The sequence below is a fragment of the Babjeviella inositovora genome (genome assembly GCF_001661335.1).
Source record: "Babjeviella inositovora NRRL Y-12698 unplaced genomic scaffold BABINscaffold_1, whole genome shotgun sequence".
Lineage (NCBI taxonomy): Eukaryota > Fungi > Ascomycota > Pichiomycetes > Serinales > Babjeviella > Babjeviella inositovora.
This window is the reverse complement of record NW_017566838.1, coordinates 1-27,512: the sequence shown is the minus strand read 5'-3', so window position 1 is coordinate 27,512 and position 27,512 is coordinate 1. Positions and strand designations below refer to the sequence as shown.

Sequence of the window (27,512 nt, the reverse complement as noted above, 5' to 3'; positions counted from 1 at the left end):
AACTTAAACAATATCTTTATTTATAAGTATACAAAACTACACCAGGGAACGGGCGCGGCTTAGAAAGCCTTGTTCAAAGGAGAAGAAACGTGCTTACCCTTGTAGAAAGCAACAGTCTTCTCGGCTCTGGAAGCAACACCCTCTTTGTTGAACTCGAAGAAGTCGTAGACCTTTGGAGCTGGACCGGAGGCACCGAATCTGTCCAAACCAAACTGTTGGTGAGAGTACTTGGCCCAACCGGAGGTGGACATGACTTCGATGGACAAGATTGGGACACCATCTGGGAGAACAGACAATCTGTAGTCATGAGACTGCTGGTCGAAGGTGTGGAAGTCTGGCAAGGAGACAACGCCGGCCTTGATACCCTTGGTTTCCTCCAAGAACTTAGAGGCTTCCACAGCCAAAGACACTTCGGAACCAGTGGAAATAAGGATGATGTCGGCATCGGCCTTCTCGACCAAGGTGTAACCACCTCTAGAGGCCTTGGCGATGGAAGAACCTTCCAACTGTGGCAAGTTCTGTCTGGACAAGGCAATCACCGACGGGGTGTGCTTGGATTCCAAGGCCTGCTTATAGGCTGCAGAAGTCTCATTACCGTCAGCCGGTCTCCAGACCATGCAGTTCGGAAGAGCTCTGAAATGGGCCAAGGTCTCGATAGGCTGGTGGGTTGGACCGTCCTCACCCAAACCAATGGAGTCGTGGGTGGCGACCCAGATGACTGGGTGGCCAGAGAGGGCAGACAATCTTAAGGCACCGGAGGCGTAGGAAACAAAGTTCAAGAAAGTACCACCGTAGGTCTTGAAGGCACCGTAGGCAGAGATACCGTTCATGATGGCACCCATCCCGTGCTCTCTGACACCGTATCTGATGTATCTACCGGCGTACGTACCCAATCCGGTGGACGGAGGCTGGAAGTCGATTGCCTCCTTCCATCTGGTCAAGTTGGAGCCAGTTAAATCGGCGGAGCCACCAATCAACTCTGGGAGGGTGTCGTGGACGGACTCGATGACGATCTCAGACAACTTTCTGGAGGCGACAGCGGCGTCTGCTGGGGTGTAGACAGGCAACTTGGAGGTCCAGTTCGCTGGAAACTCACCGCTGATTCTTCTGCTCAACTCAGCCGCCTCTTCTGGGTACTGGACAGCGTACTTGGAGAACAACGCGTTCCATTCCTGTTCGGCGGCAATACCGGAGTCAATGGTCTTTTGGTACAAGTCATGGACTTCCTGTGGGACCACAAAGGACTCATCAGGGTTGAAACCCCACTTTTCCTTCAATTGCTTGATGTCGGCTGGCTTCAATGGAGAACCGTGCACACCATGGGTGCCCTCGTTCAAGGAGCCGTAACCAATGGTGGTGGTCAATCTGATACAGGTTGGCTTGTCGGTGACCTTCTTGGCCTGCTCAATAGCCTTAGCCACACCCTCAATATCGTTGTTACCATCCTTGACCCAGATAACGTTCCAGCCGTACGCCTCCAATCTCTGGGTGACGTCTTCGGTGAAGGCGCAGTTGGTGTTACCGTCGATGGAGATGTGGTTGTCGTCGTAGAAGGCGATCAACTTGTTCAACTTCAAGTGACCGGCAAGGGACATGGCTTCGGAGGCAACACCCTCCATCATACACCCGTCACCGAAGATACAGTAGGTGTAGTTATTAGAGATTTCGAAGTTTGGCTTGTTGAACCTGGCAGCGATGTGAGCCTGGGCCATGGCCATACCGATGGCGTTACAGATACCTTGACCCAATGGGCCAGTGGTGACCTCGACACCTGGCAATTCAAACTCAGGGTGACCTGGGGTCTTGGAGTTCAACTGTCTAAAGTTACGCAAGTCGTCAAGAGAGAAGTCGTAGCCGAACAAGTGGAGGAGAGAGTACAAAAGGGCGCACGCATGGCCGTTGGAGAGCACAAATCTGTCTCTGTTCAACCATTCAGGGTTCTTTGGGTTAAATCTCATCTGGGAGTAGAGCACGTGGGCGGCTGGGGCCAAGCCCATCGGAGCACCTGGGTGGCCCGAGTTTGCCTTGGCAACAGCGTCGACGGCGAGAAGACGGATGGTGTTGATGGCCTTGATATCGATGTCGGAGAAAGCCATTGTATGTAATGATGGGGAGTAGGTGAAAGCGGAGTAAAGGAATTACGGGGGAGGCGCAAATATATACAAAATCAGGGCACCCACGAGGTGAAAAAATCGGGGTCGGCGTCGCTGCCCCTCTTTGGGTTGGGACTCGATCCGTGTTGGCCGGGTTACGTAATTATTTGTAGGGTCGGCCCGTGTAATCCACGTGATGCGTGCCTGGTTGGCGATAAGCGCAAGCGCTGTTGCCCTCGGAATACGAGGGGAGAATGAACTCCGGGATCGGTACGCGCACGCATCGGAGGGGAGAAGTCCAGACTTTGTGGCTCTTGCAGATTAGTCATATGCTTAGGTACAGGCTTATTCAGGTTCACCAGGAACTACGGGGTCGGAAGCCGCTGTGCCGGGGTCGGAAGCCACTGTGCCCGAGGTGGGACCCCATGACTATTGTGTATACGAAAATTACTAATTGTACGGAACTATGAATGAGCGGAACCTGCGGGGAAGCAACCTACAGGTTGCAAAGTCTGTGCAAGGCGAATAGCATACAGCCGGAGGATAAATACTTTCCGTATATGAAGCTGGGGTATGCCCGGGAACGAGGGGTGATCTCCTTTTCTTCTTCAGAACCATCCTCGGAAATCCCATCGACGTGTGCGGTCAGCACCCCACCTAGAATGTGACCGTATTAGAGAGTGCTGGCAATCTCTAAGGATAAAAGATTACGCGGGCAAAGCAAAGATAAAATCTCCGGCACAGCACTGTTCCGCCGAAAAAGCAATGTTGAATATGACTAGATACGGGGGATTCTTAGGAAGCGGTTAATATCGACGTCAAAAAGGGTGAATATCACAGATAGAGTGGCTAAAAAGTCGAACTCCTTGAGGTAGTACTGACGTTTATCGACTGAATATGTAGGCTATTAGAGTCTTTTTGAACAAGAGGCGGGAATGCAATAGAAATGTTGGTACTGATTTTTCATAGAAACTTAAGCCCGTTTCGGATACATACAAGAGAGGAATTTGTCTAAAACGCATGGGAAGTAAGGGTTGTTAGCTTTCATTCAGATTTTCATCCGTAATGAACTAAAAACGAAAACAAATATATTGATGGAGAGTTGTCGTTTAAGACTCCATACAGTGGGATTCCTACGAAAACACAACGGATAACAAAAACTGTCCCATTTAATTAGATGGGCATTTAACAGGTTTGTTTTTAATTAGATCTTTCTGCCAGGCCTGTCAGGTGAAACAGATATTGTTTCGCAATTTTGATATAGCGAATTAGTTCCTACGAAGTTTAATGGGTTTTTGGTTGGGTATTGTCTCGTAAATTTTCTGCAATATTCAAAGTTCTGTATAAAAGGTAAATTATTCAATTAGCCGATGAGGTAAAATTGCGCTCTTGACCATCGATGCAGGCAGCTACGGAAGCGTCGGAACATTAGGTCGATGCCCGAGGCTTCCAGTGCATGCGTCGCTGCAGCCAATTTTGGAATATCTTGTTTACACATGAAAACGAGGGGGGCGGAGAGGTACCACGGCGCATGGAGAATCAGCTAGACGAATTCTCCTTTAACTCCAGTGAATGTACAGAAGCATTGAACTATTTTATCGGCTGATACTATTGAATAATGATGTAGATCGGCTCTGAATTCTAACAGCCACACCAGTATATCATTTAAGACGCTATCGTGATTACCGCCACCTCTAACTCTGGATTTATGTGTATTTAATCTATACTTATAGAAATACTTTTATTTTTTAGTTACACGCCAAAGGGACCAAACGAAACATAGGGTACAAGAAAGCTTGCTGTAATCTGCAGTGTTTAGTAGGTGATTTGAATGAAAAGGTTAGCTGAATTTCACTAGGATGAGACGTGTAATTTTTAGGCCTATAAGAATACCTCCAGGGAAGGCGAAGACTGTTATTGACGCTCCTGGGAATACCAATAATTAAGGTCACACCGCACAGTGTAAATGGAATACCAATATAGAGATAGGCTCGGCTTAAATTTTTACCTCCCGTAAATAGTGTAGTCCAATTGATATGATAATAGTACCCAGACAGCACCTGATTTCAATATCCGCACTGTATGAGCGCATTATTATACACAATATATTTACAGCTACTAAGGATCGAATTGGAATATCCACTCTCATTGACTTCCTATATCGAATTGGTACCATTACTGGTGAAATACTTGTGAACCGCCGTCTAGCTGACGCACATTTCCAGAGAACAGCTGGTCATGTCCAGTGGCAGGACTTGCACTTGGCAGAATACTGTCAGAGAGTCACTGCTGTTTACCGCTTGCATTAGTCTGAAGCTATTTCCAAGATCGAACAAAACGAGTACGTCGAGCAGACTATCTCCTTGTTGGATATGCAGGACCATGGCTAAGCCATTATTGGTGAGGTTGGCCGGGGGTTGAATTTCGAATAGCGTAAAAAACTTGTCCATTGCCATCAAATTGGTCTTCAAGTCTTTCTTGTTCTTGGATGAGCCAACTTCTGGGGTAGGTTCTCAATCTGCCTTGTTAATAATTCGGGCTTTGCGTGCCTTGTCTGATTCCGACCAGGCTATCTTGTGTACCATCCACCAACAATCGACCACTTTGCTTGAGGTTTTCGACAGATTGATGTTGAAGAAGGGTGGTAGAATTGTCTACCTTGGCGATGTCGACCTGAACTCTGAGGCCATATCGAACTACTTTGAAAGGCAGTTTGGGATTAAGTGTGATGTGTTCGAGAATCTCGTTGAGCACATCTTGAACTGTATCAGTGTTGGAGCTACAGCCCGCTCCGAGTTGGCTTCTGATTGGGAAGATTTTTGAGATGAGTCTCCGGAGTGTACCCACGAATGCGCTGTCATCGATCAATTTCACTGTGACTTGCCACAAAAGCCTGTTTGCAGAATATCAAAGGCTTGGGGTCCAAGTGTTGCACCTTTTACAGAAACAAAATTTCTTTTGTCAACAGAATCAGACTTTAGTTCTGGAGATCTCCAGTCTATATATGAGTCAATTACTTTGGGGCTGTTATTTGTGCCCTTTTTGTCGACTTCTCTTTTGTTAAGGCCAATCACTTTCTTGCTGCCTTCTAATTTGTGATATTATCGGTCTACATTTTGTTGATTAACTCTTTGGCCTTGCTTAACCAGATCCACGTTTATGTCTACGATTCTAGAATTGTTTGAAGACAGGAAATCCGTGTCCAATATTTTCCACTGGTCTACTTTGTTGCCCCAGACTACCTGGGAGATAATTTGGTGTATTTCTTGTCAATTCATATATTTATACCCCCCAGCTGGTTTTTTTGCCACCCCAGAGCACGCCGGTCATTTCTCAATGTTCGTGATCATGTTTCCATTCTACTACGTTTCTTATGGGTTGTGGATTTTATGTTTCTCTCCAAATGTTCCGTCCGCTGCTATGATTAATTCCGACATTTTTGCTGTCATAATGTTTTATGGGATCTTTCAACAATATGACTTGATGCCAGGCTTCTGGACTTTTATACACGAGGCCTCTCCGTTCACGTATCTTACCCAGTCTTTTGTTTTCCCTTAGTTGACAAGAAAGAGTTGATCTACAAGCCATATAGATACTCTATTGTTGATCTTTCAGTCGGTCAGACCTGCGGTGAGTACGTGAGTTACTACACCAATACCTCCGGTGACTATATCGGTAGCCCAGCTGCCACCAGCTTATGTGAATACAGTCCATACACCACCCAGGCCGAGCCAATGGCCCTTGTCAACATCAAGTGGTTCCAAAAATGGAGAAAATTTAGTTTCAAGCTTGTCTATACCATCTTTAGCTTTATTGCCATATTGAGTTGGTACTATATTATGAGGGCCAAGGTCTGGAGCTTGAAATTTATCTTGGACTTTAAGAAGCGGTTCCACGGTCCAAAAAAGGACAGACACGATCCAGAATATAATGACTTCGCCACTCAACTGGGTGACGAAAAAGTGGTCAAAGTGCAGTGTTTTTTTTTATTTTTAATAACACCTTTTAAAATCTAATCGACTATTATCTCTGTGCACTATAATATCCATGTCTCGATTATATTTTCTTTGCAGTCGTACATTTTAATATCAATTACATCTATTTGGACAAGTATGACGGTTATTAGATGGATCTTGAATTTATCTAAAAGGTTATAATATATCGTTAACAAAATCATTTTTACGTTCACGGAATCCTTTTTATTGCTAGGTTATCCGTCCGAGGCAGTCCCTGCGCGGTCTACTGGAATATAATGCATCCTGCATTCATTGAGATAAGGAAAGGGTCGACGGGCACGGAAGCGTTGAAGCACGGTGAAAGTATAACATGTTTCCGGGGTATGTGCCAGTGTATATGGGATCTTATCGGGATCTTTGGGTTTTTGTAGAATCGAAGCGTAAAGCGTTGGGAGAGTCATACTAGTGTGGTGACTTTGCACAATGCCACCTTACCGAGCGGCGTATTCATGGTTTGAGTTGTATCACGACCAATCCCTTGCGAGTGCTAGTTCCGTTCCTCAAACCTTCAACCCTTTTCTTACTGAACACCATGGGTTTTCCAGGCCTGGTCTATATTGCGTTTAGAATCACAAAAGATTGAGCTATGTGCGGGGAAACCCAAATACTACAGGGCCGGCAGACTGCGGAGAATCTAATCGCGCATGACGGCAGTCTGGTAAAAAAGGCTTCCGTCGGACCGCTCGCAAACTTATCGTCCCATCTAAGGAACGTGGGCGTAAATGCCCCACTAAAAGTGCAAATAATGACTTTTGCAAGAGTTTAGTAGATAAAACGCTAGGAATATGCCGGCTCTGATTGTATATGATCAAAATACTGCCCACACTACCCAATAACGGTCTGTACTGGTCCCGCTTATAGTTCGCGCAATTGTGTGCACACTATCTCCGTGCTACTTTTCTGCCAGCGAGCTGGTAGCGTCCTATATGTCAGCGAGAGCCACCATTCACGCTATAAATCGTGCCGCTCCCCATCCGTAAGAGCCGGAGCAAGTGGTTACATGCCACATCATCTTGTAGCGGATTAGTGTACTATTTCAGACAATGCTGACAACGTACAGATATTATATTATCCCCGGATACCCTCGTAGAGCTTTCTCTTATCGCTTACAAATCGCGCCATACGAACACACGTTGCTTTTTCCTGCATCCAGGTCACATCACATTTTCGCGCCTTTTTTCGCTGCGCTTTTGATTTTCGAATCGAAGGGCCGGCGTTACCTTCTGGCGCTTATTGGTACGTTGTTTGCTTGTGACACGTTTGAGCCATTGTTAATCAACCATATACCAGTTTACCGATCCCACACGAAGAAACGGTAGTACACAAGACCTTGCATGCCGTTCTACCCTATCGGCACCTATCCTCATTAATCATCACAACCGCACCTTCAATCTCTCTCAGCCAATCCGTGTCAGTCAAGCCATCTCAGCTAATACCACTTACTGGCACCATCTAGCTAATCGTACATACTATCCTCAGCAAGACGTATTCGCAAAAGCTAACTGCAAACGGTAACAAAAGAGAATCTCAATAAGGTGCTATCACAGTCCCTGTCAGTAATCACATCCTTCTACTTGGACAACCACGCGACCAATCAATCTGTGCCTAGCTATTTCACACCATCTGATTTGATCCGCTCATCTTGATCCACATCCCACAGTTTTTCCATGTCCAACTTTCCCCAGGACGTGCTGATGATGGACTACAGCCAGCAGAGTTTTTACACTGGCGCGCCGGCGAACGAGGTTTACTCAACGCAGCAAAAGAGACAGAACTCGCACTCGTACAACCCCAACAGCAATCCAAAACGCACCATCTACAGCGCACCGTCGCCGCCTGTGAAGGTGTCGCCAGACCAGCCGCGGCTCGGGGCGTATGTGCAGACTACTCCCACTCCCTCCGCCTACAACCCCCCGAACACGCATGACGTACCGGCTTCGCCTGAGGCGCCGTTCGGAGGCGTAAACCGTTCGCCAGAGGAACTGAGCGAGGAGCAGAACGACGGCACAAACCCCGTGTCTGGGGTCTACGACCAGTCGTCACGTTTGGTTACGGAGGAGGACCAGCAACTCGCAAAGAAGCTAAAGGAAACCTACAAGAACATCATCCGGCTCGAAGAGCAGTGCCAGAAGGGGTGTCTTGAAATCAACACCAAGCTCTATCACCAGGAGGCTGTACCGACGATCTCACAGGACTTGTGGACGCTCTACCACGTGAATGTAGGGCTTCTCGATTCGTACTACGATTTCCTCCTCTGTGCACTCCGGCCGCTGGCGTCCAAAACAGGGCGTCAGATCGTTAATGTGTACAAGATCCCGCGGCGACTCTGGGTATACGGTATTGTGGGCTTCCTCGAGGTGTTGAAAAATGTGGTGAACGTGTTCATGGAGCACGAAATCTGCGCGTGCTTCATCTCATACGCATTCAACATTCTTGCCGCGCTCACCGACACGTCCTTCGACATGCAGGGCTGGTGGGCAGAGAAGTTGGGTGACCTCTCGCGCATGGCCATTGCCCTCTACCCGTCGCGCTTCATCGACTGGAAGGTGTCGTCCGAGACTTGGTACGCGCTCGCGATGAAGACACAGTTCGGGCACGGCAAAATCTACTACCACATGCTGACGGTGCAGCAAGACAACCTTGATGCGCTCGTCAATATCGGCAAGTCCGTCACGTGCCGTGACCCGTTTGTACCGACCGCGCAGTATCTCCGCTTGGTGGTGGAGAACATCTGCAACCAGCGCAACGTGCTCACCAGCGTAGAGCTCCCGACTATTGACTTTATCAAGATCCACAAGATCCTCTTGATGCCCACATACCCCGAGAACCCCGAAATGGTACTGTTGGTCAGCCGGTACCTGCGCAACTTTGGCGTGGACCCACAGGGCCTCAACTTCTTCAGCAACCCGCATGCACTCACGCTTGAGAAGTTGACGTTCTGGTTTGCCAAGGGTGCGCATTTCGCGCTTGCCAACCTCACGCACGTGGCCGGCTTCGGCGACACGCGCAATCCATTTGCGCGCCTCTTTGCGCTCCCGGAGGCGTTGAAGGAGCGCAAGGAGAAGAAGGAGCGCAAGCGCAAGTCGCGTGATGACACGCGTGACGACGCGCTGTCGGTCACCGAAGACCCGCGCGCGTTATCTGCACGCGACATGAACCAGCTCAACTGGTTTGAGTGCCTCGAGTTCGTTAACAAGGGCGCGTTGGAGCTCGCCGTGCGGATGCTCGACGCGTACCTCTCGGGCCCCACGTCTGCGTCCACCACGCATATCATTGTGTGGCTCTACTTCCTCGTCGCACTCGGCGAGGCGGCTAATAAGCATGCGTCCGCGAAGCTTATGGTGGAGTACTTTGTCGCCAAGTTTGTGCCATGGGATGCGTTTATCAACTACCTCAACGACCTCTTGTACGATATCCAGCACAAGCCTGCGCTCGTTGAGCTTGCCAAGTTCCACAATTCATCGCCGGAGGTGGCCCTCGCAGGCGGCTTTTTGAACTACTACAACCACCATGAGACGCTTCCCGAGGTATTCAAGTGCTGGGGCACACTCTGGTTTGACTTTGTAGACCTCAAGACTGACTACACCTCCGCCGCTCAGGCCGGCTTACTGCGCGACATCTTCGACACCCCAGGTGCCGGCAGTAAGTTCGCGGCGGACGAGGAGCCCGAGCGCTTGGTGCGTATTTTGCTCCTCGCTAAGTTCGTCGCTGACACCTACAACTTCGGGCTTATTCGCGACGAAGGCGGCTTCAAATTCTCCGCTGACAGCTACAAGACGCAGGCGGCCGTAGAGGCGCAGTTTGGCACGGCGGCTGCGTTTGCTCGCGATCTGCGCATTGCTGCGCTCCCAGGCCCTGTCACGAGCCTCTACGTTGGTCGTTCGGGTGCGTGCACGCTTACGCCCACGGAGAAGGACGCACTATGGTTGGTGCTTGGTGGCAGTCGCAAGGATGAGGACGAGGATGACGGCTACGAGTCTGAGACCGGTGCAGCCGGTGATATTGAGGATGAGGATGAGGACGACGAAGCGTTCGTTGCGCCGGGTGCGGCGCCTGATGACATGGGTGACATGGGTGACCGCGTTGACTCGCGTGTCACGCACATCACATTGGATACCAACATTTGGTTGAAGCACTGCGGGCGCATCTTCAAGTGCATTCGTGCGGGGATCCTTCGTATCAGCATTCCGTTGACGGTATTCCAGGAATTGCGCCTGTTGCGCCGGTCACAGGACGGTGCGGTGTGCGATGCAGCGACGCGCGCGGTTATCACCGTGCGTGAGTTGAACAGCGAGGGCCGCGTGGTGCCGTTGCGTTTTGATGGAACCGTTGCGTCGTCTTTGAACGAAATTACCGAGTTCGAGAACAATGGCAACTGGCGCAGCAACATTGACCAGATGGTCTTGACGGCCGTGCGCGAGCACGACGAGATGGGCCGCCGCTTGTTGAAAGGAAATGGTGTACAGCTCGCCGCGCGCATCATGACCGCACAGGAGGCTGCAGAACTCCGTTACTGCGTGCTTGTTACCGACGACCGCAATATGCGCCTCCGTGCCAAGACTGTCGGTGTTGTGGCTTACCATGGCAAATGGCTTTTCAGTCAGATTGAGCATATCGCTGAGGGTCGCTGCACTGACTAGGATTGCATTCTAAAACATGGCTCAGTTAGTTATTAATATAGGTGCTTCGTAGTGAGACGGAGATCTGTAGATTGACCTTTCACGATCGAGAGAAATTAAATTGAGCCACTAGTTTACCAGCGAAATGTCAATGTCATTTCCGAAACGATAGTGTTAATTCTGGCGACTATGAGTCGCGGCAGGCTTGGGATGTTCCATTTCCATGAATGCGTTACACTGGTTGAAATAAAACTTGGATGGCTTGAAATATTTCGCATTATATAGTCCCAAAATACCTAGAAAAGTTCATATCGTTGCACATGCTTCCAGTTATGGTGTTTCGTATATCTGCTCATGATACAAAAGGGATAGTTTCTGTTCGTTTATGAGCGGCATGCCTCAATACCAACGCGTCTTTACGCTTGGTAAGGTGTTAGTGGAGCTCCTCGAAATCCCTTGGAACTTTTCTTGTATGGGTCATTATGGATCTTTTTACATTTTTTTAACGATTACCAGCCCACAAGTCTTAGGAACAGTGAACCTCTAAACTAGAGAAAAAAACAACAAAAATTGAGGGATAAAGCTCTTTCGACCTATTCGCAGAAAACAGGTTTGAGATAGAGCATGCCACTGTGGCATTTATCTATGATTGCCGCCAGCAGAGCGGAAATATGTATGGAAACCAAGAATTATCCTGATAGTTAAAAAGACATGTGACGTATCTCTCACCCATCAGAAAATACGGTGTGTGAGAGATATACTAACAATAAATCAGATTAAACTCAATATTACCCGGAAATTGCATGTAGCTCAACAGCTAGACTTTACCAAGATAACGGGGAACATACTTAAAGGAAATAATACCAGAAAAGAGGCTACAAAACAAAAAAATAGAAGCTATGCACCGCGTTTTAAACTACCTCAGAAGTTCTTATCAACCAACTCCTTGACCAACTTGTAATCATCCTTTTCGGAGTAGTCGAGCACGACAATCCCGCAGCCCTTTCCGAAACAATCCTGGATATTCGCGTCGCTCATGCACTGGGCGATCTTTTCTGGCCAGCACTCTGGGTTGAAGAAGTTGGAGCCACTGCAGAAGTTGAGGAACAACTTTGGGTCGGCCGGATTAGTCGCGTTGTACTGGATTGCCTGCGATGTCAACTGCTTGACATAGTCGGACTTCTTTTGGACGTCGTTGGTGTCGTTCAACTCACAGAAATCTTGAACGCGGATCTCACCGCGGTCGTCATCGGTGGTGTTGTACGTCCACCAGTGGGCGTCAATACCGAGGTTCTGCGAAAGCTGTTCGTCCTTCACCCCGAACCGTCTGAACAACACGGCCTTGCCTCTGGTGTCACCTAGGCGCGGAATCCCCGACCCCAAGTACCATTGGTCCTGGTGCGGGCGCACATAGTTCTCCCAAATTACCTTAGGAAACTCGTCAGAGTCATTATCCCATGTGTCCTGGCCCTCTTGCTTCAAGGAAACAATCACGGTCTCGGAGCCGTGGCTCTGCAAAAAAGCGTAAACCTCATCCAAAACTTTGGCCAATTTGAGGGGGAATGGAATCTTTACGGGAAACTTGCCGTGAATAACCTGCAAATCGTTTGCATCGTCGCCAGACGCTAAAAACAACTTTGCACAACGAATATCCAAGAAACGAACCCCGTGGTTCAACTGATCAGTGACAGAAGCCCCTTGACACTGCACCGAAGGAAGGGCCACGTGGCATGCAGCACTGTTGTGGGTTCCAGGGACGGAAAGACTCGAGAGTTTAGCGTCGTCGTTGACGTCTTTCATCCATTCGTTGTATTGCACCATTGTATTCGATATTTCTTGTGATTGTCAGTTCAAGTGGAGATGCTTCTGTAGCGGTGGGGAAGTTCAGGGGCTTTCAATATTATTTGAAAGAAGTTTTTTTGTGCATAGAATGTCCGATGGAAAACAGAGAGGGTTGCAATAAATTAGATTTACTGCGGATTGTGCATGCCGCCGCTCGAAATGTCAGAAGCTCGGTCTAACCTGCCACTTCGCATATACCGGGACGCAGCGAATTTCAGGATGCTCTTTCATGGATAATTGAAGCGGCACGTACTGGGATGCGAGCGCGAGAAAGTTTCCGGCACCGATGCGTGTGTGCGAGTTTAGCCTGATGAGCCCCGCCAACAGCGTGTCGCCCGTACCCAACTCCCGCACCTTCACGACGATAAAAAGGTCTGAGGTTTGGTGAGGGATCACCTGTTCAATTGCATGCGTGGGAGGTTGGGGAGCCTCGTAGTCAAATTGGGTGAGGTCGTACCAGTTGGCGAGGCCTTGTACGGAGTTGAGCACCTGTGCGGTGGCTCCGTCCACGCTGGGAGACTGGAAATGGGGAGGGAGGAACCGGGATGAAATGGAATTAGTGGGGTCAATAGTGTCAGGGAGGTTTGCCGTGGAATGGAAGCTGGGCGCAAACTGATTGATATCGACAGCATCTAGGGGCTTCGCATCAAAAGGTGTCGTTGTAGAAATTTTTATTTTATCCAGGGAGCTCTTCGCTTTGGCCTGCAAGCTAAAAATGGAGATTCCTGGTTTGGGTCCTTCCCCAGTCTTGAGTCCTTCCTCAAAAACGAGCTTTCGCAGAGTGGACGTGAGATCCACCTGACTTAGGATTCCCCTGGATCTAGAAGAAAGCGTGATAGAGGTCTTTGGAGGTGATTTAAAAACAGATCCCATCAGCGAAATTCGTTTACCCGCGGATTGTTTAGATTCAATCTTTGCAGAGAGGGACAAGATCAGACGCGGTTTCCGCGTGGGTCCCGCGGGGAGACAATCAGCTTGGGAAGGCTCCATATTAGGACTCGATATATGTGATCCTTTTCTGATACCGAGAGCTCAAAGTACCAGACGCCGGTAGTGAATTTTTGCCGTCCAGCCTTTGGGAGGAGGAGTGTTGGAGTGTGTTAATGTTTGCCTTCCAAACCGCGCATACATGAGTTTTTTGGTGACGCTATAAGAGGTGCGGCGCGGCGCGGGTGGTGCGGCTTTACTGAAGCTAAAGGGCTATATATCACAGCTCTCTACAAGGTTTCTTAGAATATATACATGTGTATATCACTATTTACAATTCTTATCAAAATTAATTAGATCCGGTATCTTTCAATTTGCGTAACATGTACAATAAGTCCTGAGACTAATAAAATACTCACGTTTGCTTTTAATATCTAACTATAAACATCCACGACAGTATCGAAGGAAAGTTTCGGACCTTATCTCCCCTCTCTATAGCTATCGGAATCCAGCAATCTATTCTCTCGCCGGGGGTGGTGGAGGTGGTGGAACGCTGCCGGTATTCGCGCCCGAATACTGCTCATCCATCTTGCGGCTCTTGTCCAACTCCTCATTCAAATAATCGTTAAACTCGTAGTTCGCGCCGTAAGTGTTGCCCGGCGCTCTGCTTTTCTTCTTTGTGCGCGGATGCTGTGTCTGAGATGCAAGCATCGCGGGCGTGATGAGGTCGGCTGGGTTGGACACTGGCAACGGCTCTGGAACTGGGGAGGCCGACTCGAAAAGTACATCGCTGCCACTCTGGGACTGCACCGCAGAATCCCACTTACCAAATACCTCTGGAACTCTGTGTAAGTAACCGTAGCCCACGTCGCAACCTAAACGGAACTCTGGAAGTGCACCGTTGGAGGTCAAGGTTGGGAAGTTGATGTTCACCGGCCGCACCACGTCATAGTCATGGTTGTACACATACAAAACCAAGTCATCCATGGCGGTCTTTTGTGGCCTGTGACTTTGGTCGTAGTGGAACTGCGAGTTGTACTTCGAATAGTAGCTAGTCATCACCTTCGACAACAACGTTTCTCCGCCCGTGCACAAAAGCCCGTCGTTTCCCACTGCCATGATGTAGTCGCTCATGGGTATAAGCCCCAACTTTTCCGCGTTTGTGTCAGGTTGAACGGACAAAACACGCCACACGTACGTGGCGGCGGCCAACGGCTGGAGCTGAAGCTTGAGTCCGAGCTTTTCAAAGAGTGTCTGCGAGATAACGCTTTGGTTGTACGGGTCTTCGGAGGTTTCCGGGTTCGTAGGTGTGATTGGGATTTCTCGTAATGATAGAGCCTGTTCTACCGCATCCACGTGTAACGTCACAGTGCGCACCACCCCGCCCTTGGCAGACCAGACAGTAACAGACCCAGCCCCACGGCTCAATTCCTCAAAGAACACCTGGTGATCAATAGCAAAACCGTTGCTGGTCTGGATATACAGTAAATTGTGTCCGTTAACTCCCACGATGTAGTCAAACCATGACTCAAACTGGGCGTCGGCACTAACAGATAAGACGCGCAACCCCTGAGTGAACCCTTTGAAATACGGATCGGAAGCGTCTGACGGTTGGTTGAGAGTATTGGATAACTGGCCGGCGGTATCTACGAGCTTTTTGGCGAAGGAGGCAAACATTGTGAGGTGGTAATGGATGGGGGATGAGGCCGAGACGTGCGAGTCGCTGTTATTTGCACTGCGAACATGAACTGAGGATGCGCGAATCTGAATAGCGGTTTGACGTTCGCGAAACCATGCCTCAAACTGTAATCGCGAACTAGCACCCAATCCGCGAAATAAGAGCTGGACAAACGATACTGTCGGTAACGGTGTGGTGGCGGAAGCTTTTATTTTATACGAGTGAAAGCCCATAGGTAAAAATAACCGAGCTAAAACTGGATTAGTTGAAATCCGGATAATCTATCGCGTCAAATTAGGCTTATACTGGTACGTCTCCACGTTGGTGAGCTTCAATGTGTAGTAGACATATATTCACGGGCCGAATATCTCGCCTGCGGTGCCGAACTCCGTCTCGGCTCGTAGTGAAACTGATTGGGGACCCATGGACCCTGAAGTTTTTAAGACCCACTTTAATCCACCCTGTAATGTTTTATTTCCTAGAGATAGCAGAACTATGTTCACCCTTTACTTGATAACCTCGGTGCTCCTTATCCTTCCGACGAAGGTCCTCTATCACATTCTTCTCCACCACACCGTTGGTTCGACCTTCGTCTGTAAAGATATCCGCTCCTTGATTTGGGTGCTATTTACCCATCACATCCTGGAATACTGTTCGGTTCAGGATATTGTAGCGTCGCCTAAACGGCTGGCACCGTTGAAGACCACATTTTCCTGGGCAAAGCCGTTTCTCCAGAAGGAGATTCCGCTCCCTCGAAACTTTGGCAAGGTTTACATGGAATCAGAGCAGGGTGATGCTGTGTGGGTGGTAGAAGCAGACAGGATACGGGCAGACGATCCCGTCATTTTTTACTTGCACGGCGGTGGAATGGTACTGCCTACTTCGGTCGCCCAGCTCAAGGCGCTTGCCTACATTCACCTCGGAACGGGCTGCGAAAGACTTTCTATCCTCGCCGTCAATTATTCATTGTCACCAGAAGCCGTTTATCCGGTGGCTATCAACGAGATCGCATTCATATACCACCAGTTGACCGTTGGTGATGGGCACAGTAATGTAATTTTGATGGGTGATTCTGCCGGTGCATTGCTTGCTGTTTCCTTGATGAAGCATATAAAGATGCCTGTAGATGCTATTGCCGTCAAAATTCCGACTGGAAAGGTTCCTAAGGCGGCGATTCTTATCTCCCCTTGGCTTAACTTGAACCCTAAATACACAGGCTCCTACGCCCGGAATAGTTACTCAGACAAGATTACTTTCCGCTTGTGTAAAATTACCAGTGAGGCTTATCAACCCGACAGAAGTTTGCGATTACTTCCAGAGGTTAGTCCTTATGATACAAAAGAAGAGGACTGGAAGGGTGTGTTGCCCTCTGAGATGCTAGTGGTGGCTGGTGAAAGAGAAACGATGTTTGATGATATCGTGTCTTGGACACTAGCCGCGAAAGTCAACCCGTCCTGCCTTTTAGTCGAACCTATGGGCATTCACGATAGCTTTACACTTGAAACCAGGAATCTTGAGACTTACAAGGAGAACTATTCGTACATTCAGACGGTTGCATTCTTGCGCCGGCTTTTGTCCGAAGCACGACCAAAACCAGAGTGGCTATGACCGATATAAACCCACAAGGGCTTTGCGACATTAATATAAGACTCGGGGTGCCTTTGTAAATAAAACTTTCTGCTTTGTACAACGAGTTTAAATTGCGTGAACACTAATCGCCCGTCACCGCAAATAAACTTTTCAGTTTTTTTTTTGTTAGAAATGGATTTCCTTGACTAGCTAATAGGATCCACTATTATTTAGTAGATGCAACCCACGTACGCTACATAAAGTAGCCGTACTAACGCATTTTTGTGCTGGTATATTATGTTTTTGGGCCTGGATAATTACGTAATCATTCAAATAATTAACCCTGTGTTTTGGCTACTAATGGGAGATGGGGTAAGATCGGTTTCTACGAAGTGGGGGATTGAGCGGAATCGATTCAGTCATAAAAAGTTTCACCCGAGCCAGATTTGGAAAAGGTGAAATATTTGGCCGATCCTACGAGTACTATGCTTCCAAGGTTAGTCTGAATCGCTTGAGTAGAGTACTTGCGTTGAAGATGGGCCCACATAATACCATTGTTAATATATTTGCGCCAGGCCTCTTCCCCACAAAAATTTCTGGCGGGTTTTTAGACTTTTTAGGGACGCTTATGTGGCAAACAAATCAAGGGGAGGGCGGGAAATTTCTAGGATTTATGGGGATCATCCAGTTCATGTGTGGTGGTATTGATAGTGGTTATCTTAATGGTGTCGCTTTACTAATTTACGGTGATATTTAATTGGCTAATCGTTTCTTTGAATAGTGAGTGTCTTTAATGACTATGCTCATTGCCAGAGTGCTCGGAGGTATCAGAATACCTAGAAATATAAGCTCGCCTAATTTTCATTCTAGCCTTAGACTGATGAGGCATACTCAGTCACTTTCCCTATAGCAGCTAGGAAATTGTTGTGTATATTTTCCAACTTCCTTCTTTTGGTTGTAAAATGATACACAATGTATTTGGTAGCGTGGGCTATGCTCAATTTTCCAGACTGGCAGTAATATATTTTCACGCGCGTGAGATTTAGGAAAGAAAATGCAGGAACCTGGAACTCGTATGACGAGTCACGAAGCTTAATTTTGCGGCTCCCTGCATAACCTGCAATCGCAAGCAAGCATATATACTCGCCAAAATTCGGAGTATATTTTAAACTCTTACCCTGCTATTCGCTTGGATCCACAACCCAATTTCTACATTCAATATGCCTCAACAAAAGACCATAGCCATAACCGGTGAAATGGCCGAAAGAGGCTACCAAGTCTATGCCTGTGCAAGGAGATTGGAGCCAATGGAAGAATTAAAGAAGTACGGCGTCAAGACCTTTACTTGTGATGTCACTGACTTGGAAAGCGTTAAAAAAGTCAAAGCTTACGTTGAAAAGGAGACCAACGGCAGACTTGACGTGTTGTACAACAACGCTGGCCAGTGTACGTACACAAATCATTATATCTTGAAGCAATTACTAATGCAACTCAACATGCATCTTTCCAGTGATCGACATTACTGACAAACAGGCATTGTAATGCTTCCAGGCCAACGTTCTTGGTCCGGTTAGAATGACACGAGAGTTATCTTTGCTTTTGATTGAAGCCAAGGGTATCATCGTCTTCACTGGATCTATTGCGAGTACCATGCCTTTCCTATGGGGCCCCATCTACGGTGCCACCAAGGCTGCGATTCACCAGTTTGCGGCTGTCTTGCACTTGGAGATGAAACCATTCGGCGCTAGAGTGCTCAATGTGGTTACTGGGGGTGTTAAGACGAATATCGCAGACACCATACCTTTCCCAGAGACCTCTGTCTATACCTGTCCTGAACTTGACGTTTCGATTGTTGAGAGAAGACAAATAGCCATAAAAAACTATCCAATGTTGGCCGAAACTTACACCAAGAAGGTTGTTGATGATATCGACTCCAACAGCAATAGGCTCAACGTCTACAGAGGGACCATGGCTACCATTTTTCCAACTCTTGTAACGATCATTCTACAATGTATCGTGGAAAGAATGGTTTCAGTGAAGTTCAAGTTGTTGCCACTCTGAGCTACCCTCAAGAAAAGATCTCCCAAGAAAGCGAATTAGTTTATGTGGATGACCTCGGTTTGTGGATATGCGCCTTACAGGTAATACCACACAGGAGTTGAATGTAAGACCGTCTAAATCTTCTGTACGCAAAAGGTTTAGAGTAGCCAGGATTTTCTCTCAGCTAATTATGTCTACAGTTACCTGCTAGATATACTACAAAATGAATAAACGGTTGAATTAATATAACCCAGTTCTTAACCTAGCTTCAGACACGCGTAGGAGAGAAATGTATTGAAGAGTAACAATATGATATCCCCATGCTGTAAAAGATCATGCGCCGAGGGTGTGATCTTGTCTTTCATAAGATCCTTCAAAGATAACAACCCAACCGTGTGAGAGATGTGCCAAATCTTAGAAATTACGCCTATGGTGTGGTACAGAATTCTCCACACTTGCGCCGCCCGTCCTAGGATAAACACTCATAAGGGAGACCTGTGCTAACTTTCATCAAAAGTCTTATATTACAGAAGGTGCGACAGCTAAGCCGGAAAAGTCTCGAGACAAAGAAAAACTATCCTACTTCTCGTATAGAGTGCTTTACAAGTGAAAAACCGTAGTTTGAATACCATCGTACGTGTGTAAGCATATGTCAGGAAAGCCTATACCCTTGCAACCCAGACCGGAGATATTCTACTCTGGATGGGGGGGGGGGCGTAAGCAGATTATTTCATCTAGATAGGGAGAATCTCATCAATTTTGACCGCAGGGCAAATTTGTCCCTTGATTCGCGTTACTTGAACCTAAACCTCTACGTTGAGCTGATGCTATCTTGGAGCATATCCTGTCGGCGCGTACCAAAGAGTAATCTCTCATTGACTATGCACTCGCAGCCGAATATCGTACAAAAAACCAAAGCATCTCTTCTGGTGGTTGTGGCAGGGTTAGCAATTCATGGTTGAGCGTTTTATACATATTTATCCGTGAAAAATTATATCTACATTACCAGGGTAGGTCGTATAGCAGGCGTCCGAGACAGTGTCGCAAACCGCGGATCTATTTTTATGCCTGGTGCATCAACATCTTGTGTACATTTTGACTCGAGCGAATCTTCATGCAGTGTATTGGTACAACGCGCCGGAGAGAACTTCATCCCGAACCCGAGCAACTAGCACATAGTGTATGTTCTCTATGACTCAAAAGTTTTTGTCTAACCTTTAGAGCTAGCTCAAGTGCCACTGGAATCGGATTTCAACAGCGATTAGATACCACAGTCAATATATAAGGTTAAGAGACATACCGATAGATTACTAATGGTGCAGCAATGGCAGTCTAAGCCTGGTGCCAACTATGAAAGAATCTAATTTGAGAGTCTACCGGGGAGTCGCACCGGGGTTGTCCTACTACTCACAATCTCTCGGCGTCAAGCACGCTTTCGGAGTGGATAAATACAAGATGCTGCGGGCTGGACCGGCTATTCTAATTCTTCCAGAGCTAGCACCCTGACGCCCCTCATAATATATGCAGGACAGTTCGTGATGTCTCTAATTTGTCACAAATTCTATCCAAAGCCACCGACCAGTGCTCCTCCGAAATACGAAAACCTCGCGTTTTATATTTCGCCGGTATAAGTTTACAAGAGAGAGATGATGGTGCAGACCTCCGTCGATCTACAGTTCTGTCTGATTCCCCACGTTTATTCTGCACGTACGAGCAAAAATGCACCTTAGTTTGCCCGTCGTTCTGTCCCACGCAAGTTACCCTACGCCTGCAGTGAATTTCTTTTTCTGTATTCCTGACATACATTCTACCAAATATTAGTAATAACCTTCTTAAGACAGAATGGTTTCTTAAACTGACGTCACTTCCCGCCCTTCCTTCTGCCCTTCTACCTTTCCTTTCTCCTACCTCCCTTTCTTCTCTCGGCTCTGTAGCGTATATATATAGAGCCCTCGTCCCGCGTAGCGCCATGTAGTTTTGCAGGCACCATTAAGAGTAATGTCCAGTCTCAATAATACGTCTAGTAGCATGGACGAAGCAGAGAAGTACAATGACTCTGCCAAAAAAGCCTCCGTGAGCCCACTTTCAGGCTCTGACTCACTGGAGCACGACTTTGTTGCCGACCCACACGCTAGAGACGAAGCCACCCGGATTATGACCAACCCCGCGATTGTGGAGCGTTTGACCAGCTACACCGAGAGGTTGTCCCGCCACACCACGAGAGACCAGCCGATTGTGATTGACCCTGAAGACTTTGACTTGCAGTTGATCCTCTCCTTGTTTGTGAAGCGTGCGTCTGCCCAGGGAATCCAACTTCGCTCCTCCAGCGTCGCCTTCACCGATGTGGCCGCCTACGGGATTGACGAGTCCGTCTCTTTCGCCCCAACGGTGGGGAACATCCTCAACCTCCCCGGCACAATAATCGAGCAGATCAAGAATCGCAGAACCCCGGAACGTAAGATTCTCCACGAAATGGCTGGGTTGGCCCATAGTGGTGAGATGGTGCTTGTTCTCGGGCGTCCGGGCGCCGGGTGTTCGTCCTTCCTCAAGACCATTGGGGGAGAGACTGCCCAGTTCACTCACACGTCCGGTAACGTGTTGTACGACGGGATTCCACAGGAAGACATGTTGCGTGACTTCAAGTCCGACTTGATCTACAACCCCGAGTTGGACAACCATTTCCCGCACTTGACCGTCGACCAGACCTTGCGCTTCGCCATCGCCTGTAAGACTCCAGAGCTCCGCGTCAACAATGTGAGCCGTGAGAAGTTCATCACTGCGATGCGCGACCTCCTTGCGACCGTGTTCGGGTTGCGCCATACCTACAACACCAAAGTCGGTAACGACTTAGTGCGGGGTGTGTCCGGTGGTGAGAGAAAGAGAGTGTCTATCGCCGAGGCCCTTGCCGCCAGAGGCTCCGTCTACTGCTGGGACAATGCCACCAGAGGGTTGGACGCTTCCACCGCGTTGGAGTTTGCCCAGGCGATCAGAACTTCCACCAATTTGCTCAAGTCGGTTGCGTTTGTAACCGCCTACCAGGCCGGTGAGCAGATTTACGAGTTGTTTGACAAGACCATGGTGTTATACGCCGGGAGACAGGTTTATTACGGGCCGGTGACCGAGGCCAAGAAGTACTTCGAGGACATGGGCTTCCAGTGTCCCCCAAGACAGTCCACTGCCGAGTTCCTCACCGCCATCACCGACCCCATCGGGAGATTCGCCCAGCCTGGGTACGAAAAGCGCGTGCCACACACCGCCGAGGAGTTTGAAAAGTACTGGCACGAGTCCCGCGAGTACGCCAAGTTGACCGGTGATATTGCCGCTCACAACGCCAAGGTCAATGTCGACGAGACCAAGCGCGCGTTACACGCAGCGCAGAAACAAGAGAAGATGAAGCACAACAGAGCCAAGTCTCAGTTCACCTTAACCTACTTGGCACAGTTGCGTTTGTTGACTATCAGAGGGTTCCAGCGGAACTGGGGTGACAAGGCCTACACCATCACCCAGGTGGCAGCTGCTATAATCCAATCGTTGATCACTGGGTCTTTGTACTGGAAGACACCTGAGGGGACTTCCGGTGCGTTTTCGCGTGGTGGTGTCCTTTTCTTTTCATGCTTGTATTTTTGCTTCATGGGTATCGCCGAAATGGCCAACTGTTTCGCCAAGAGGCCGATCGTCCAGAAACAGAAGTCGTACTCGTTCTATCACCCGTCTGCCGAAGCCTTCTCCTCGGTGTTGACTGATTTCCCCACCAAGCTTATCACCATCATTTTCTTCTCCATCATCTACTACTTCTTGACCAACCTTGCGGTTGACGCGGCCAAGTTTTTCATTTTCTTGTTGTTCATCGTGGTCTCCGCCTTGACCATGTCGTCGTTCTTCCAGATGATTGCTGAGTTCAACCAGAGTTTTGCCGGCGCCAACGCTGTTGCCGGTTGCAGTATCTTAATGACATTAATGTATGCCTCGTTCATGATCCAGAGACCATCGATGCACCCGTGGTTCAAGTGGATCTCCTACATCAACCCATTGTTCTACGCCTTCGAAGCCATCATCACCAACGAGTTCCATGGCAGGGAAATGGACTGTGGCTCCTCGCTTATTCCAAGTGGTGGTCAGTATACCAGCATCTCGTCTGTCTACAAGTCGTGTGCTTTCAAGGGCTCTGTGGTCGGCCAGTCTTGGGTTTCCGGTGATGCCTACATGAAGGTCAACTTCCAATACAGCTACTCGCACGTCTGGAGAAACTTGGGCATTCTCATCGGATTCTGGATCTTCTTTACGTCTTTGAAGATTCTTGCAACGGAGTACAAGAGTCCAATGAAAGGCGGTGGTGACAGATTAATGTTCAAGAAGGGTACGTCCAAGGACACTGTGATGATCATGTCTGCAACCAAAAAGACCAGTGATGTGGAAAATGGTAACAATGCTATGTTTGACAACGCTCCGCAAAGAATCTCCACCGGTGCCAGAAAGGTCTTTGAAGACTTGGGTGGCGAGGACGTGTTTATGTGGCAGAATGTTGACTACGTGATCGACATCAAGGGCGAAAAGCGTAAGCTTTTGGACAATGTTCAGGGCTACGTTAAGCCAGGTACCTTGACCGCGTTGATGGGTGAATCCGGTGCCGGTAAAACCACTTTGTTGAACGTCTTGTCTCAGAGAGTCGACATGGGAGTCATCACTGGTGACATGCTTGTGAATGGTAAGCCGATCGACAACTCTTTCCAGAGAAGAACCGGTTACGTGCAGCAGCAGGATTTGCACGTGTCTGAGTCCACTGTGCGTGAGTCGCTCCGTTTCTCTGCCAAGTTGCGCCGTCCAACCTCCATCTCTGATGAGGAAAAGTTTGATTATGTCGAGAGGATCATTGAGATCTTGGGTATGACCAACTACGCCGATGCCATTGTCGGTGACGTTGGCTATGGGTTGAACGTCGAGCAGAGAAAGAAGTTGTCTATCGGTGTCGAGTTAGTTGCCAAGCCCTCTTTGTTGTTGTTTTTGGACGAGCCAACTTCTGGTTTGGATTCGCAGTCCGCCTGGGCTATTGTCAAGCTTATGCGCGACTTGGCTAACGCCGGGCAGGCCATTTTGTGTACCATTCACCAGCCGTCGGCTACTTTATTCGAGGAGTTTGATCGCCTTTTACTCTTGAAGAAGGGCGGCCAAACCGTCTACTTTGGTGATATCGGCAAGCACTCCCAGGTCCTTTTGGACTACTTTGAGAGAAATGGCGCCCGCCAGTGTGGGCGCTCGGAAAACCCAGCTGAGTATATCTTGGAGTCTATTGGGGCCGGTGCTACCGCCTCTGTGCACGAAGATTGGTTCCAAAAGTGGGTCTCCTCGCCAGAATACGCCGATACCACCGAAACCATTTCCAAATTGATTCAGGAAACTTCCCAGATTGTCTCCCAGACCCCTACCGAGCAGTTGAACAGCACCTATGCCGCTCCTTACCTCGTGCAGTTGAAGACAGTGCTTGGTAGAACCATGATCCAATTCTGGAGATCTCCAGACTACATCATGTCTAAGCTTGTGTTGATGATTTTCCCTGGTTTGTTTATCGGCTTCACGTTCTGGGCGCTCAAGAACACCTTGACCGGTATGCAAAACGCCGTCTTTGTTGCGTTCTTGTCTGTCGTGACCTCCACGCCGTTGATTAACCAGATCCAGGATCGTGCCTACGCCTCGAGAGAGTTGTTTGAAGTGAGAGAAAGCAAGTCTAACACCTACCACTGGTCCACATTGTTGCTTTCGCAGTTCATCACTGAGCTTCCATACTGCATAATCGGCTCCACTTTCTTCTTCTGCTGCTTGTACTTCCCATTGAGAATCGACAACAGTGCGCTCTTTGCTGGTAATTACTTCTTGAACTACTCCATCCTCTTCCAATTGTACTACGTGTCTTTCGGCTTGCTTGTGATTTACATTTCTCCTGATTTGCCATCTGCCAATATCATCTCCGCCTTGTGTTTCACCTTCATGATTTCCTTCTGTGGTGTCGTGCAACCATTTAAGTTGATGGGCTGGTGGAAGTGGATGTACCACGTTTCCCCATACACCTACTTTGTTGCGAACTTTGTGATGTTGGTGTTGCGTGACAGAAAGGTTGAGTGTTCCTCCGTCGAGATGGCTTACTTCAACCCACCAAATGGCCAAACCTGTCAGGAGTATGCAGGTAACTACATTACTGACAATTCTGGTTACTTGAGCAATCCTGATGCCACCTCTGCTTGTGGCTACTGTAGCTACAAGTCTGGTGATGAGTACTTGAAGGCTATCAATACCAACTTTGGACAGCTCTGGAGAAACTTTGGGTTGCTCTGGGTCTACATTTTTTTCAACATCTTTGCCATGGTGCTTACCTACTGGCTCTTCCGTGTCAAGAAGTTCTCCTTCGGTAAGAAGAAGGCTTAGGCGGGAACCTTCCTGTTTCATTAGTCTCTACGCGTTGACCAGGGGACGCGAGACAGGGTTTCTCTTGTGTTTCATTTTTATTCCTTATGCCAATTGTTTAATATTTGTCCTATACATATCTTATGTTCCAATTTTACAAGTTAAAACTGTAAGATAGTATATGAGATTGTTTCATTAGCCTTAGGCGTGGAAGCTTTTGGGTAATGTATTATGTGATATATACCTACTCGATAGGTGGGATACCTATTTAGTTAGCTCTATATTAGCTTGCAATATAGTGTATATAGGAAGAAAGAACCGCCAGACTTACATAGGGTATGAATTACTTCCATCTGACAATGAAACACTTAAAACAGTTTATATAAATGGAATAAAGTACAAAAGTAAGAAGTATTACTGATAATGGATATATGTGACTGAATTGGGTCAACACCGCTAAACTTCAAATATATTCCGCTGAAAGCCGCGAGGTAGAGAACTATTTAGTAATCGTAGCTGGTGCTAGGACGGGTGGATAGTAATAACACGAACTAACAATTGAGCGAATATCTTGATAAATGAAGTGGGGGTATTACTCGCTTGTGAGTACTAGTCTCTATGATAGAATAGCATACCAAATGTTTACTAAACAAGAAAAAGATTCTAGAAAAGCTACCAAGTAATCGTATGCGGTACCGCTACGACTATTTTCTCCGTGGGCAAATGCGGACTACCATACCATTCAGACCAGACATCTGATGCAGATACCCTTTTGATCATAAGGTGGCAGAATTGAGCTACGATATATATAAGTAAATATAGCTGTATAAATGAGTATAGAAATATTGTTGATATATAAATATACGTATATAGACATGAACACATATTTAAATATAAATATATATAAAAGTATTTAAATAGATATATACACTATTAATTTTTGGAATATAAAAAGGCGTATCAAATGTAGTCTATTCAGGCCGCATGTTATAGATGTATCATTTGAAAGACAAACAAGAGAAGATTTCACATATATAGCTCATGAATACAACAGATAGAATGACTAAATGTATAATAACAGATAAATCTTAGAATAAGTGTCTACATAAGCTGTTTAGCCCAGATACGGTTATATACCAAAGTCAACGGGAGTATGTGCAAATGATAGAGTAGATTGAGATATTGAGGATAAGTACAGATAGTTGGTATGGAGAGTTACTAGAGTGGGTAGATACAGAGAGTAGCTATGAAGTACAGCAGTAGAGTGTAGTATTAGGGAATAACTAGATAGTAAATACAGAGTAATTAGAGAAAGTACTTAGAGAGAGTAGCAATAGGAAGCAGGTACGGAGGGTAACATTTGAGGTTGGGTACAGCAAGTAGATACATAAAGTAGATATAGAGAGTAGATCGGCATGAAGGAGAAAGAATCAACCAGAGGGTCGAAAAGAACAATGTGGTGACGGGAACCAAAGTGTACCGATAGAAAGAAGGGGATATAGAGGTTGAGGCGATGTAATGAGCGGAGAGAGGCTAAAAATTGGAAGAAAGAGAGGGCATGGCGTTTGAATGAGACGAGGGAGATGAAATAAGGAAGAGAAGAAGAGAAGGGTATGAAGAGGGTAGGATAAGAGAAGAGTAGAATGAGGAAAAGAGAGAATAATTAGATGAGGGGAGTGTAACAATAGATTGAGAGTAGATGAGTGAAATGGGAGAAGAGTAGAGCGAGAGAAGCAAGTACAGAGAGTAAGAGAAGAGTAGAAGAGTAGAAGAACAGAAGAAGTGGAGCAAGAGTGGAAAAAGAGTAGTAGAAGAGAAGATTAGGAGAGGGGAGAATATGAGAAGGAAATAAGAGAAGAGAGTAAGAGAGTAGGACAGGAGATGAGGGTAAGAAAGTAAGAAAAGAGATGAGGGTAAAAAAGTAGGATAATAATGAAGAGTAGGATAAGAGAAGTGTGAGAGTATGAGATGAGTAGAGTTGAATGAAGAGTAAGAGTAGGTCACGAGAGGGAGGAAGGAATGGAGTAAAAAAAGAGGGGTATAAAAGTTGAACAATAGAAGGATAAAATAATAATAAAATAGAATAAAGGTAAGCATTAAAGGGGAGAATAATAGTAGAGTATGAGAAAGAGAGGAGTAGGAGAAGAGTGTAGTAAGAGTTGAGAGAAGTAGAAAAGGAATAGAATAAGAATACGAGAGTAGGAGGAGAGTGGAATACGAATAGGTGAAATTTAGAATAAGATAGTAGTGGAGTAGGAGTAGGATTAGGAGTAGAATAGGAATTAGATAGTGTCTGGATGGGGGTGTCTGGATGGGGGTGTCTGGATGGGGG

General features: G+C 47.4%; 12 protein-coding genes across 12 annotated transcripts; 6 read left to right on the top strand and 6 right to left on the bottom strand.

Moving 5' to 3' along the window:
* Positions 1-41: 41 nt before the first annotated feature.
* On the bottom strand, positions 42-2,030 carry TKL1 (transketolase). The gene has a single exon (XM_019127303.1). It carries the CDS (start codon positions 1,995-1,997, stop codon positions 60-62), a length of 1,938 nt encoding a protein of 645 aa, XP_018987501.1. The 5' UTR covers positions 1,998-2,030; the 3' UTR covers positions 42-59.
* Positions 2,031-4,475: 2,445 nt separating this feature from the next.
* On the top strand, positions 4,476-4,916 carry BABINDRAFT_5176 (uncharacterized protein; the record flags this gene model as incomplete). Its single annotated transcript, XM_019132166.1, has 2 exons — positions 4,476-4,498; positions 4,526-4,916. The coding sequence occupies 2 exons, from the start codon at positions 4,476-4,478 to the stop codon at positions 4,914-4,916; spliced, it is 414 nt and encodes a 137-aa protein (XP_018987500.1).
* Positions 4,917-6,197: 1,281 nt separating this feature from the next.
* Positions 6,198-6,693, bottom strand: BABINDRAFT_158820 (uncharacterized protein). The gene has a single exon (XM_019127302.1). The coding sequence runs from the start codon at positions 6,508-6,510 to the stop codon at positions 6,304-6,306; it is 207 nt and encodes a 68-aa protein (XP_018987499.1). The 5' UTR covers positions 6,511-6,693; the 3' UTR covers positions 6,198-6,303.
* A 1,395-nt stretch (positions 6,694-8,088) lies between these two features.
* Positions 8,089-10,749, top strand: BABINDRAFT_26988 (uncharacterized protein; the record flags this gene model as incomplete). The annotated part of the gene is made up of 1 exon (XM_019131397.2): positions 8,089-10,749. A coding segment is annotated over one exon (2,661 nt), but the record flags the coding sequence as incomplete, so codon positions are not given.
* Positions 10,750-11,649: 900 nt separating this feature from the next.
* On the bottom strand, positions 11,650-12,549 carry BABINDRAFT_5174 (phosphatidylinositol-specific phospholipase C; the record flags this gene model as incomplete). Its single annotated transcript, XM_019132165.1, has 1 exon — positions 11,650-12,549. The coding sequence occupies one exon, from the start codon at positions 12,547-12,549 to the stop codon at positions 11,650-11,652; it is 900 nt and encodes a 299-aa protein (XP_018987497.1).
* Positions 12,550-12,641: 92 nt separating this feature from the next.
* BABINDRAFT_68440 (uncharacterized protein) lies at positions 12,642-13,836 on the bottom strand. Its single transcript, XM_019132521.1, has one exon. The coding sequence runs from the start codon at positions 13,558-13,560 to the stop codon at positions 12,733-12,735; it is 828 nt and encodes a 275-aa protein (XP_018987496.1). The 5' UTR covers positions 13,561-13,836; the 3' UTR covers positions 12,642-12,732.
* Positions 13,837-13,856: 20 nt separating this feature from the next.
* BABINDRAFT_10646 (uncharacterized protein) lies at positions 13,857-15,174 on the bottom strand (the record flags this gene model as incomplete). Its single annotated transcript, XM_019126776.1, has 1 exon — positions 13,857-15,174. One exon carries the CDS (start codon positions 15,172-15,174, stop codon positions 14,014-14,016), a length of 1,161 nt encoding a protein of 386 aa, XP_018987495.1. The 3' UTR covers positions 13,857-14,013.
* A 958-nt stretch (positions 15,175-16,132) lies between these two features.
* Positions 16,133-16,822, top strand: BABINDRAFT_158817 (uncharacterized protein). The gene has a single exon (XM_019127301.1). The coding sequence runs from the start codon at positions 16,238-16,240 to the stop codon at positions 16,781-16,783; it is 546 nt and encodes a 181-aa protein (XP_018987494.1). The 5' UTR covers positions 16,133-16,237; the 3' UTR covers positions 16,784-16,822.
* Positions 16,823-17,940: 1,118 nt separating this feature from the next.
* Positions 17,941-18,331, top strand: BABINDRAFT_158816 (uncharacterized protein). The gene is made up of 2 exons (XM_019127300.1): positions 17,941-18,190; positions 18,255-18,331. Exons 1-2 carry the CDS (start codon positions 17,965-17,967, stop codon positions 18,284-18,286), a joined length of 258 nt encoding a protein of 85 aa, XP_018987493.1. The 5' UTR covers positions 17,941-17,964; the 3' UTR covers positions 18,287-18,331.
* Positions 17,946-19,038, top strand: BABINDRAFT_158815 (uncharacterized protein). The gene has a single exon (XM_019127299.1). The coding sequence runs from the start codon at positions 18,320-18,322 to the stop codon at positions 18,803-18,805; it is 486 nt and encodes a 161-aa protein (XP_018987492.1). The 5' UTR covers positions 17,946-18,319; the 3' UTR covers positions 18,806-19,038.
* A 455-nt stretch (positions 19,039-19,493) lies between these two features.
* BABINDRAFT_158814 (uncharacterized protein) lies at positions 19,494-20,077 on the bottom strand. The gene has a single exon (XM_019127298.1). It carries the CDS (start codon positions 19,935-19,937, stop codon positions 19,782-19,784), a length of 156 nt encoding a protein of 51 aa, XP_018987491.1. The 5' UTR covers positions 19,938-20,077; the 3' UTR covers positions 19,494-19,781.
* Positions 20,078-20,303: 226 nt separating this feature from the next.
* On the top strand, positions 20,304-25,292 carry BABINDRAFT_158812 (uncharacterized protein). The gene has a single exon (XM_019127297.1). The coding sequence runs from the start codon at positions 20,783-20,785 to the stop codon at positions 25,199-25,201; it is 4,419 nt and encodes a 1,472-aa protein (XP_018987490.1). The 5' UTR covers positions 20,304-20,782; the 3' UTR covers positions 25,202-25,292.
* The last annotated feature ends 2,220 nt before the right edge of the window (positions 25,293-27,512 follow it).